The 13,530-nt window shown below is 37.4% G+C and overlaps 2 protein-coding genes across 2 annotated transcripts in view; one reads left to right on the top strand and one right to left on the bottom strand.

Annotated features, from left to right (window-relative positions):
* Positions 1-13,530, bottom strand: part of LOC124162662 (soluble guanylate cyclase 88E-like) — a 369,277-nt gene that overhangs the window by 275,863 nt on the left and 79,884 nt on the right. The window lies entirely within an intron of this gene.
* Positions 9,201-13,530, top strand: part of LOC124162506 — a 41,656-nt gene continuing 37,326 nt past the window's right edge. Inside the window, exon 1 of the mRNA XM_046539070.1 lies at positions 9,201-9,239. Within this exon, the coding sequence (XP_046395026.1) occupies positions 9,201-9,239 (39 nt within the window). The remainder of the gene's footprint in view (positions 9,240-13,530) is intronic.

The raw sequence follows: 13,530 nt of genomic DNA on the forward strand, positions 1-13,530 counted from the left end.
CCAGTTTAAAAAAATGATGAGCGAATCCAGTATCGAATGAGGCTCATTTCAAGTTGGCACTATCGCTTGCACTGTAGAAGGGGGTAGTGGGTATTTAAGTAGAATTAGGGAATCATTTCTTACACCTATGTGCTCTCGCATCCCTGATGGTTTAGTGATAACAGTTATCTTAAGGAACTCATGTTGGAAATGGGATTATAAGTCTAAATTTCTCTAGCATTCTCAAAAATTTCTTGTTTGGATTCAGCCTACCTCCGTTATTGCTAAAAACTCGTTTAGGTCTCCCGCTCAAATATTCAAAGGTTTCTCATCGGAAGCACATCCTATAATTACACTGGAATAATGGTCTCTGAGCAGGAAATCCACTTGCCTTCAAGGAAATGTTTTTAGACGACATGCTAGCTTCAGATAATTTTAACCTTGTAAGTGTAGTTATGTAACCTATCAAATTCAAAGAATAGCGTTAAAATATCTTGAACCCATGAATACCCTAGTATTTACCAGGAACTATGGTATTTGTCTGCAAATGCTTCATGAGTGAGGTGTGATTGGATCACTGGCGTAAGCGGAAGCTTCGCAAACCTGAATGTGTACGTGATTGAGATGTACGTGGACAGTCTGTTACAGCAAATATGCGAGGTTAGTGAGTGAGCTCGCGCGATTATTTGTTTCGAAGTGTTTCAGTTTAACTTTTGTGTATCACCCCACTGTCATCATTCCAACTTCCCACCCCACCACCTTTTTTCCCAGCAAAGGATAGGTACGGCCTCTGGGAATTTATTTTCTTCCAACTGTTAAACGGCCGTAGATGGTTCAATCACCTGGAAATAGCCTTATGAAATTTTTTAGCCTCTCGTGTTCGTCAGATGATTTACAATAAGGTATTTTGTGCTTAGTCTATTTTAAGAATTGAATTTTATTCAACAAAATAATCGACGATTAAAAGTTGGCTGTATAGGTTTTGCTAAGAAGGGAGATTAAGGAAGTTGTCTTTGCGGTTTCTCTGCCGTATTTTGTGCCTGATTTGGAGGGAATTCGATTGATACTACTGCATCAGAAATAATTACATAGTGTATGAATAAGCAGCAAAAGAAAATTGGTAAGCATACTAACTAGGTAACTATATTATCATGTCACGACATTACTTAATAGATGGGATTAATCGTTTCAGCAAGCTGTCCCGCCGTCACATATTTGTATTTGAGCAACGCATTCTTATATTGTAATTCACCCCCTACCAACTCATAGGATTAAATAATTAATAGAATGTAGAAGAGAAGAACGGGGAAAATGAAATGGATCGGACGAGTGTGTGATGAGAGAGTGACAAGAAGAGTACGAAGAAATAAAATTGAAATGTTTATTCAGTAGTTTATTGATCCTACTTCTTTCATTGCAATTATTAAAAAAAAATCATAAATTTAGCCTGTCAATAGTCATTGCCGATTGGTTGGCCTTTTGCATTACGAATCGAAAGGTTGCTGGTTTGAGGCCCTGAGAATTAAATTTTCTCTCTCTCTCTAATCATGAACACTTAAAAATATTTTTCAATGATTATCTTTCTTATGTGTATCTGACTCATTTTAAGTGTTTTTTTTCATGCTAGGATGGTCATCTAGCAATGGCGCTGACTATCGGTAGGCTGATTTTCAGGTACTAAAGAGTTAATTGGAATGAAATTAGGAAGAGTTGGACCGATTAGCCGATAAAATAAACATTTACATTTGCTCGCTGCACCCAAAAAAAAACAATGTGGCCTTCAAACAGTCGAGTCAAATCCCGTGGCCTTCCTTTGTATGAGATTGTTCGTTGCGTGCAAAAACACTTTTTCAATGGCAAATCAGGTTTTTTTAGCACTGAAAACGCGGAAAATCCCACTCAGCTTGATTTTAGAGGAAACCTTTGACCATTGAATGGATTTAATGAGATCAAATTAATGTGATTTAATTTCAGCGAAGGCGTAAACTATTGCGAATTATCTACCATTTAAATCTCAATGACATTAATTTAACGTGAAAATAAGCGTGAAACAGTGAGGGAAAATTATATTTTAAAATGGAATGCAATTTGCCTTTTTAAAATTGCATGCAATGAAATATTCAATTGTAAAACAAAGCATTACCTTGAAAATGACATGAGCGTTTCGTTATATGTTATAGCATAGAAATTACCATTAGTGTATTTATTTGACGAATTTTTATTTTGATAACGTATTCGGGTGATAACTCTTTTATGGCTTAGAATTTATAAGCCATTTGAAATATTTGTTTGAAAGAAATTTCTTGCATTGCAAAAAATAAGTACCAAAATGAGGAAGCTGGAATTATAAAAAATAATGAAAATTATTGTCTCTGGCTCACTTACTAAATATTAACTACATAACTATGCAATTTGAAACAATGTTACTTTGAAAACCAAATTCGAAACAAAATACTCAAGAATCAACCGAATTTCATATCTTAAAACATAGCCTCGGTGTTTTCTTCTCTTATGATCATTTTGTTTGATGCCTTATGTCAACTACACTTTTCACTCTCTCCTGTCATTCAGCACTCTAATGAAGTGAGGATTAAATTCCAAATCATCATCTGAAGAGAAAGTGCTTCTCAAGAGGACCAAATAAAATAAAAAGAGGACAAAATAAATCCCCCGAGTCATTCATTTCAGATTTTTTTAACAAGAGGTAGTACGCAGGTGGGTTTCAATGATTGCCAGTCAAGATTTCACCAGCTAATAGTGGACTTTGTCGTGTGTCTCGTAATCCCTCCCCCCTCAATCCTTTATAATAGCTGTCCCTAAAATAAATGTGCTGCCTTCCTGACTTTTAGACTACCAATGTATTCTCCAGTTTTTAATTTGACAGCTGGGATGCCTTCATCATTTTTCACTGAATTCGATCCTCTCGTTATGATAAACGAATCGAATGCCCTAAGCCGATCAGTGTAATAAGATTTCCAGCATTTCCACTTTCCTCTCCTGTATGCCAATCGGCGACTCTCATCAATCACTCTGATAGCCTATGCTCTCTAATGATGAACAGGAATCTGAATATTTTGTTAGAGATAGAACGAAAGATGAGGCTTTCTTTCTAATGACTCATGATGATAGTGGAAATTAATGAACTCAGTATTAAACGATTGAAAGATATGAAGTGGTGTTAATCCTGCCAGATGACTTCCAGTTAAGTAAAAGTATAAAATATTCTTCTTCGTCTTTTGTCAATTACATTTTCTTCTGAAATTTTCAATTTGCCCTGTGATAATGTTTTTCTTGTCTTCTTTCCACTTAATATATTTCTTGATTTTTTAATGGACTTATCCACAAGAAGCTGTAAACTTCTTCATTCTTCGCCTTGCGACAGTCAATATTCACTTACCTAGGCCATCCATAATGATTAACATTTTGCATTGTAAATGATATCACTTTATTGTAGTACTATTCATAATCTTCTGGGTATTTCCCTGCGCAGAATAGGTACATGAGTTGGGCCATAGGATTAGTAATTAGCAGTACTTTTGGGTCGTCCATGAGATTTCCTCTGATGCTTATGGTAACTCATCGCTCCCTCCAGATTGGTCTTTAGTCATCACAAATTACAAAAAAATAATGCTTAAGAATTGATTTTTTCTGACAGTGAGTGTAGAAATAAGAACGTTGCCAATAATTTCTTTTATGTCTCAAATTTTCTTATTTTAATTTAACTTAATTTCAGTGTGCATAGTAATAAGAGTTGGGCTGGGTTTAAGTTGGACTTGAACGAATTAAACCTTTGACGAAATTCAATCTATGGAAAGCGAGCGCTTACTTCCCGACAACGGCATCATGCATGCTATTTTATAGCATTTAGAAAACAGATTAATGGAACTCGACACGATTTTTTTAAATTTCGAGCATCAAATAAGGAAGGAGAAGTCATGAAAAATTTCCGAAATACATGGAGTAAACATTTTTTACATTTTCTTACGCTTCAAGTTTTCTAATTATACCTTCATTACGAAGTAGTGCTGAGTGTGCAATCTGGAGAACTCCAGGCAGAGCAGTTCACGAGCTTGATTCAAAGGCTCTTGGAAATGGAACTTAGGGACTACTTCCTTTTGTTTCACCTGTAGGCCTCACTTCTGTCTTGGGAAGGCGGTTTCTCTTGAAATTTGGTCCGAAAAAAGAGATGTACGGTCAACTAGAGAACCTTTAGACCTTCACAGGTAACTTTGGCGTAAAATGATTCATAGTTTTGTATTTTGCCTTTTGCATCGAGCCATTGACTTAGTTCTTGCCTCAGTCGACGCGTGACTGTTATGACTATTCTTCTGTTGTAGGTTGACTAACTTTCCGGGAAAGAAATTTTTGAACATTAACCGGTTATTTATACTTTGATAAATTTCAATATAGTATTTCATTCCTAGCAGAAATTATGTTATATATTTTTCATTTTTACCCGAATAAAATAAATTTACCCGTTCAAACACTTGAAAACAGAATGCTGAGAGATAATTTTTGTGTGGTATCTTCGCTCCAACTCATGGTTTATAACTAAGTAGATTTGTGTGTTTTTATTTTATTGAAGCCTACTTATCCCAATTTAAGGTAACTTAAGCCCAAATTAAAAAAATCTGGTTGTTGAAATAAGTAGTTGTAATAGAGGTTCAAAAACAGCCCAAATTGTAGGGGCATCATCTATCAATAATTTTTACCTCTTTTTATAGATAAAAAAATCATGAGAAGCTGGGCCAAAGGTACCCAAGTTGACGTATTTTTAAAGTAAATATTTTAGGGTGTGAAATTCCAGTATCTAAGCTACAAGTAAAAGTTGCCAATGCCTTACCCAGTTAAATTTGAACGTTTAAGGATAGTATCCTATGCTTCACCACTGTAATGAATGATAATAAAAGGACAAAAACGTCCGTTAGAGTGAAGACGTGATGCCTCACGCATATAACGTGAGTTTCCAAATCCTGGAAGTCTATTTGCTCCCGATTCGGAAGCAATCGCTGCGCGCCAATATGTACCGCTACCTTTGTGCCATTCGCATCCCTTGAGCCGTTTGATGAGAGCCTGTGTGTCGAGGGCACGACAAGTAATCCACCGTGAGAGTAGCCTTACATGTAAAACCCTTTGAAGGGCTCTGATGTGTGAGAAGTCCCCATGCGATTGCCAACGCGAGCATACGATTGCAGTACGAGTTTCATTCTGTGATCGACACACATATTCGGGAGTCATTGTCGACGGTATTTGGACAGAGACCTCTGCATTGTCTCATAATAACTACCTAGTGGAGTCCTCGCAGCCCATATCTTTGTTTGATACATTACTAATGGCGGGCTGTGCTGGAGAAAATAGGCGTCAAGATTATTTTAAACTTTCCAATGAATTGAAAAATGGGACGATTGAAAACGGACAGCACGCCGTCAAAAAACGTTTCTCATAACTCCGTATATGAGTGAAATAAAAACCAAGTACTGTTCTACAAACTTTTATATGCTCTATATCGACTATTTTCAACGGCTTTAGCGTCATTATCAAGACAAACAGCCTGTGTTTGTCTTGATAATGACGCCATAGCCGTTGAAACTAGACGACAGTAAATAAAAGTTTGTGGAACAGTACTTGGTTATTGTTTCCCCATGAATATTTCATCGTTCCACCAAGTAACGCCTAAATCAGTTGATTTTATTCCATATATGAGTTTCACTTTAATAACGATGCTCCCACAGTTGTCACGCGTCAAAGTTTTGCAGTTCGATTCTTACCTCAATCGACTCTTCTTTTAGCTAATCTTTTGTTGGCTGCACGAATATTCTGCTTTACACATTTCATCAATTTCTCCATGTATCTAATCCTAGTCTTGCCTTTGCCGTTTTTCCCTCCCACCTATCACTCAACGATTCTCTCCATCACACCGGCATGTATCATGATGTGGCTGACGTTTTCTTTTCTCAAATTTTCGGAAGACTTTTCTTCCGCTCGGATATGGGGATCTTTGAGAAGTAAATTAGATAGCAATAAAGTTGAAAATTCATAATTGTAAAAACGATAGGTAATTACAAAGTTAAATAGCACTAAAACGAGGGAAATTTCACTCAACCGACTTCCGTTAAAATTCATGCCTTTATTTTTTTAATGGGAAGTGAAGGAAGACAAATTGATATAAGACACGGCCTCAGGCGTTACTTTGTGGAACTGCTTCATCATAAAATAAAATAAAAATACTTTGTTCTATTCCACACTTTATTTTAAATAGTACGACCCGGGTTTTTGCATCACCTGATGATAGCATGATATGCATAAACCCGGGTCGTACTATTTAAAATAAAGTGTGGAATAGAACAAAGTATTTTTATTTTATTTTATGATGACAAATTGCTTCATTTTTCATGGAATGATGATAAAGGTTCTCTACGATATTGTTTTTGATCAGTTTGAGTAAAATAAAAAAGGAAACAATATTTTTCAGCGGAAAAGGGCATCTCAGATTTACTGTGATGACCACCTCTGGTAAATAACGTTGGTCAATTGAAAACTGTTTTTAGCACTCGTCTCACATTCATAGTATGGCCGGTCGTAGCTTGGCCCTCACTTAAATGGCGACTGGGAGATATCAGTGGAGCCGAATGACATTTCCTCGACGAATTCCATCGTCTGCGAGCGACACATGCATATGTATAAATGCGATGTTTATATGTCTGGTGTCTCCGCTGTGTGTCTGTATGTATGTTGTTTTGGTCGTTTCAATTCATTTCGAGAATGGAAGTGCGCGTTGCGTAACCGTGTGGCGTGACGGACGCTGAATCACGGGGCTGGGAATTGGCGACCGGGCACGCCTCCTCGGGGACCGGGGTTCGATCGGGTGGCTTGGGGGGGGGAAAGAGTCATGAGAAAGTCATGGATGCCGCAGGGCGACCGTCCCAGAGGAGAGAAGAAAGTGAATAGTTCCACTTGGGGGTGGGGGGAGAGAGGGGAGGGGGTGGGTTGGAGGGGTGGGAGGGGTAGGAGTAAAAGAGGAGGGGTAGGTGGTTTCTCGCATGTACACGCTCGATGAATGCCTTCTCATTATATTCAAAGGAAATGCTCGATCGAATAATTGACTCCATTTGATATTATAGAATAGAATGAAATAACTTTGTTTTATTCCACACTTTATTTTAAATAGCACGACCCGGGTTTCAGCATCTAATGCTATCATCAGGTGGGCCTGTCATGCCATGCCTGAGACCGTGTCTTACATCCATTTGATTTTTTTACCAATTACAGAAAACATGAGGTAACCTCGTTATTTTTAAAAGTGGTGGTAAATTTTATCTGGTTTCAAAGCACTGCAGGAACAAGTGACTGCGTACAAAGTCACTTGTTCCTGCAGTGCTTTGAAATTCGTCGTCGCAGACCAGCGACAAAATAAGGGTTATTCACCCTGACAGTGGCTTAGTAAGCACGACCCTCGCCACATGTGCCACAGTGTGGACTTGTGACGTCAACATCTTGTTCGGTAAAACCCATCCTGAAGTTCGCTCTGAGAAAGCGTCTTGGTGGTGGAACTGGTTAACACACCTGACCGCCAATCGGGAGATCCGGGTTCGAATCTTGGCTAAGTCAAATATTTTTTCATGGCAAACTTCATCCTTTAGTGTATTTTTTTAATCTGGTTGTTTAAAATAGTTGTAATAGAGGTTCAAAAAGGTCCAAAAAGGTTTTTTCCATGGTGATCTTTGATCCATGGTGATCTGGAGGGGGAAGAATCCATCCTTTCCATTTTTTTCATCTTCTTATCTTCCCTTTTGCCTTTCCCTTTTCCTTGAAGAAGTGACCAGCAGTCGGTCACGAAACGTCGCGATTCCGATACATCACGCGGCATACACCAGTATGTCTCTCTTTAGTCAAAGGTAAATTTAGTTCAAAACGAAATTTTTAACACATTATCTTTAAATCCAAGACAGGTGATATTAGGATAAAACATGTATTAAAAATAAAAATATTTTTCCGAGCAAATAATTTCAGAAACTAATAAATAAAGCGCTTTTACAATTTTCTTGAAATTTTTGTTTCATAACCTTTTCTGTGTTACAACTTGAACGACCATGGCTTGCCTTCATTAAGCTAACACGATACTCAATATGATTATGTACTTCAAGAAAACATAAGTTCATGTCGAGTTAGTTTTATCATTTTTTATGTTGTAACAATTTTAAAAACCACTCGACTGCTTCATTTATTCTATTTAATTGTTTTAGAAGTATAAAATCATATCGAAGGATGGAATTTTCATGGGCTTCGCCTGAGGTCGGTGGGTTGGATAATGCCTACATTTCAGTGTATAAGAACGCCTCCGTCTTCGGGCACAACCGCACGTTTGCTCAACTATTTCATTCCGCTTTCTTGAATCATCATTGAAAGAAACTCTTTTTAACGTTTTTGGCTTCACTTTGTAGGGGGTCACGAAAGAGGAAAAGAGAATTATTGTTATCGCGGAAGGTTACTCGGGAATTCCACCGGGTCAGGTTTTCCATCTCCATCTCGGCCGACGTTTCGATGTACCCACGCATTGTCCATCATCCCCGAATGACGATGGACATCTCGTTCATCGAGACGTCGGTCGAGATGGAGTTGGAGAACCTGACCCGGTGGAATTCCCGAGAAACCTTCCACGATTCGATGCGCCAGGAAAGCCTGCGATCATTCTTCAATTATTGTTGTGTTACAAAGTAATACCATTTTTCCAACCATAATTTAGACAATTTTATCAGATTATCAAGGTGATATTAACCTTGATGATGATGTAACAGTGTGGAGACGATGTTCGAAAATATAGAGTAATTGTGGAGCGTGCCATGTTAATATTCTTTGCCCAATAAAAATACGTTTATTTGAATTTATAAGCAGAATAGCTCAGGTGAAGAGAGTATTCCAGCCAAAAGAAAGACCTACTTACAATGGTAAATTTATGCATAAAAGTAAGGAAACAGTTTATCAGAACTTATATTTGGAGTATGCTCGTATATGGAAGTGAGGCATGAACCAAGACAGCCGCGGAGAAAGCAAGGATAGAGGCCTTCGAAATGTGGTGATGCAGAATAAAGATGAGGATCAAATGGGTGGACCGGATAAGTAACGAGCAAGTTCTAAGAAGAGTAGGAGAGAAGAGAAGCCTCGTAAAAATATTGATAAGAAGACGGAACAATGTCATAGTCCATATCTTCGGACATGACAGCATGATGAAGACAATCATCAAGGGACAAGTGGAAGGCAAGGTGAGAAAAGGAAGACCTGGAACGAAATATGTCGAACAGGTTAAGAAGAATGGAAAAGAAAAGAAGAACGTAGGTGTGAATAGATAAGCTGATAGGAGAATTTAATGTAGAGCTGCGTCGAAGAAAATCTTAGGATTATTGATCTTTGACGATGGTGAAGATTAGTTCCGACAAACCTTTAAGGCGAGGATTTTCTGAGACGGGCCACTGACAAACGTTCACAGGCGAAATAGGAGAGGAATAAAATCTGAAATCAATCTTCTTGGCTGAACTGGCTGAACTTGTATTTGGTAGAATACTTCCTTAATTTTGCAATATTTCGTTTTTTATGTCATAAATAGCTTACAGAAACCGCTTAATTTTTTTCCTTCATCCCGTTTTCAAAGAGTTTCTGATAAAGTGTTCAAAAAGATAGAGATTCGCAAATTTGGTCGCGAATTACGTATCGGGCCCAAGTCCAGCTGTCAACGTGTAGAATACCACCTCTTCAGCATGATTGGTTGAACGGTGAAACGCACAAATGGAAAATATGGCACAAAAAAGTGTTAGGGAACAGTGATACCTTTCCAGTGCATGTTAGCTAGCTCCTTTCCCAATACTCTCACATAAAATAAGGACCGGTGAAGTGAATGAAATAGTATTGGAGAGAGTACTGGACTCCTAATAAAATCTGTGTACAGGTATATTTGAGAAATATGCTCCGACGTACTTTATTTTGGGGTCAACTCTACTGAAAAAAAATGATTCTTTGAAATTTAAATAACTAATTGAGTTTTACAGTAAATATGTCGTGCATGAATTGCAAAAGCTCGCTAAAAAAATATCATTAAGAATCGCTCGATACCTTTGCTCCACATTATGACTGTTGACACTTAATAACTTGATTACCTGCTTACTCTTGAACCGAACTACACCTGCCTTGGCACTAATCCAAGAATGCAAGCGAGCCCAGGATTTTGAGGTCCGTTTTCTTGGAATTCTCAAAACTGTTTTCGCCTGAATCAAACCTTTCGCCTTGGGGCTTGTTTCTTCCGGTTTGTTTCAATGGCACCAGGGGAAGTTTTACGAACGAAGAACAGGAATTGAAACATTGGGTACGTCACTATGATTACTTAGAAATGAAATAAAAAACCCGACAATTCAAGAAAATCTTCATTTTTTCTAAGATGTAATCAATTAACAATCTCTATGAAAACGTTACAGTCCTGATACTAGACTGGTCGACCGCAACGAGAGAGGAAGTAGAAATGAAAACCTCGGTGGCACCAATGATGAGAAGTTCAAGTTTTCTAGCTCCTAACCACACGACAGGTACTGGAGATCATGTATTAACTGTTATGGTCTGGATTATGTACTAACTGGAATTTTGTATGGCCTGCGATCGTTTTCATTAGGGCTTAAGTGTAGTTTTTCTTGAAATAAAGAATATCTCCCGTCTACTTAAGGATGTGAGATGATCTTATAATGCTCCACTCTTTAGCTTTGAGTGCCGTCTTGCCCGTTTTTTTCTTTCCTTCTCTGCCTTACCCTGTCTGATCACCTTACATTTTTCCCTCTACTGCGGATTTTTCGCGTTCCTCATCCCATCAATAACCTCTTTAATCACATAACTTCCTCCTTGTCTCTAAGAAATTGTCTTCCTCTCATGGCTTCCTGTGTCTGGAGCACTTCCTTGTCCCTTATCCATTCCACCCCATTGTTACTTTGTATGATAGTTTACAGGATTAGATATGTGTCAGTTGAAAATGGAGAACTGACTGTATTGCAGACGTGCAGAATACTTGAAAAATCGTTAGATTGATGCGAGCTATTTTTAAAAAGTCCACGTCCAGCTCATTTTAATACTAGAATTACGAAGGATGTCTAATTGGCAATTATAGATTTAAAAAAATATTTTGCACCAAGAATTATCGATTTCAGATAAACGTGTAACGTCATTTTTACTCTTTATGCATAATTTAAATTAAGATGGACGATACCGTTGTAAATTTTAGCAAAAAAAAAATTAGTAACGAAAATAGTATATTGCATCATTTGGTTGGCTTGGAGGAGACTTGTTATTCCGAAACACGTAGTTGAATAAAGTAGAATCCTTTGTTTTTACTCAAACTGTCTGAGATATTATTGCTTTATATATGCTACATCTAGGTAAAACTCCTCAAGTCACCTTCATAACACTTTCTCCACATTAAATTTGGGTCTTGACTAGTTGATATTTCACGTCAGGTCAGGATTATCTTTGGATCTTTGCAAAATTCTCAATAAAGAAATTCTCAATAGTATTCTCTCTTCTCTTCCTTGCCCTGTCTGTTCACCGTATATTTTTCAATACATTGTACAATAAAGAGGAAATAATGATCGTGGAAAGAAGGAGAAATTCTCTACTCCTCATTAATGAGAGGCATCTTGCAATATGCACTGAAAAACTTTATTCAATTCATAACGAGTTTTAACTTTCACATCTTTTTAAAGTGTGTGTGTTAGTTTTCTTAAGACTTGCTTGAGAATGAATTGAATGCGTTGAACGCGAACTGCAGTGAATAAACATTTTCTGTTGAACTTACAGGATTTCTCTCATTGGAGATGGATCGATACCACCTATTCCTCCTGAAACAACCAGTCTCCGCATTTTTCATTTAATTTCTCCTTCTTTCGTGCGGTATTAAAGGAGGTTCATGGAGCATATCCTCTTGTGTCCCACCGTCTAGTGTCTGTTCCCAAATGTTCAAACAACTCAAGCCTAGCTCAACAGCTTCATTGTATCTTCTATCCTTGCTCTCGTTGCCACTGGGAAATTGAATTGGCCTAAGGGCTATCATGTAAATGCAGCAAGTGTAATGCAAGCATTCTCAGATTTTTATGGACAATTGCAAAGGTTTTCATTACTTTTTATCCCGCGCTTCGATGCAACAACACAACCTCGACAAGCGATTAATGCTAAAATCACTTTCATCATCAGTAGTTTTGTATCAATAACATTTCTTGCTGAAGTTACTTTCCTACTTTTGGATAACTCGAAAATAATGAAGTTCTTTGAAGGTCATCGTAAAATTTTGAGCAAATTAGCATCAACTATGGCGAAAAACCACTCAAAGAGTAATGTCTGATGTGAGATAGGACGTATGGTTTTAATAAGGACGAGGAACATCACCTGAGGAATGGTGATATTATATTTCACGTTGAGCCACGACTTATTTCGGATAGAAGCAAAAATCCCAAAAAAAGAGCGCGAGAAAGAATAAGAAATTCTCTTCTTCTTTCTCCCTTTCTTAAAGGTGCTTCCTAGAATACATCCTCTTGTGCCACTCTGCTCCAAAATACTCAGACCAACCCCAGCCTAACGAGCAACCTTTGCGTTTCTTGAGTCCTAGCTATCATTGCATAAAGGAATTTTACATGACTTGCGGATGCATGAGTTGTAATTGTTTTGCAGACAAATCCCGCAAACTTACGGACAAGAGCAATTGATTTCATTGCTTCCTATCCCACTCTTCGGTAAATCGCACCTTCTTCAAACAACCGTTAATAAAATGACTTTCATTATTAGTTTTTTCAATTGATATATGTATTTCTGTATCGACTCCGTTAATTTCAGTGACTTGGAAAGAATACAGCTTGATGGAGGACATCGTGAATTTCCTAGGAAGTTAATTCCAAGTGGGAAGAATAGCAATGCAATGAGCGACCCCTAAAAAGAGCTTGAACATGTATGTTCAATTTGGACTATGGAAATTAGCCTTTGGTCTGATCTCACGCTAGTTCATCAATGTTTTCGGATCGTTGCAAAATTTTATTAGAATGAGATTGTTTTAGAGAAATTATTTGAGCAAAATAGGAAAGATTCTCTCCTTTTCTGTAATGAGCTTCTAAGGTAATTCCAAGATCCTGTGATGTCACATCGTAACAAACTGTTCTAAAATACTGAAATAACCCAAGGCGAAGAACTTCATTATTCTTAAGTTAGTTTTTTATTATAACACATCATTTTAAAAGCCTGCATTACTAGCATCAATTATTTTCATTTTTCGATGCCGTGAAAGACTTGCAAGTCACTAAAGCATGTTGTAAACTTTTGAGCTAGTTTATCTCAATTACAACAAGAACTAACTAAATGAGCGATATCTATTTTGAGTTCAAACATACATGTTAAATAAGAGCATCCTATAACAGCCGCTGATATGAGTAATGGTACAGCTATATTTAATTTTGAAGATTTGATTACTCTTGGATCGCAGGAAATTCTTAAAGCAGGAAAAATTGTTTAATAAAAATATAAAAATTCTTTCGTGCT

This window comes from Ischnura elegans, chromosome 7, assembly GCF_921293095.1.
Source record: "Ischnura elegans chromosome 7, ioIscEleg1.1, whole genome shotgun sequence".
Lineage (NCBI taxonomy): Eukaryota > Metazoa > Arthropoda > Insecta > Odonata > Coenagrionidae > Ischnura > Ischnura elegans.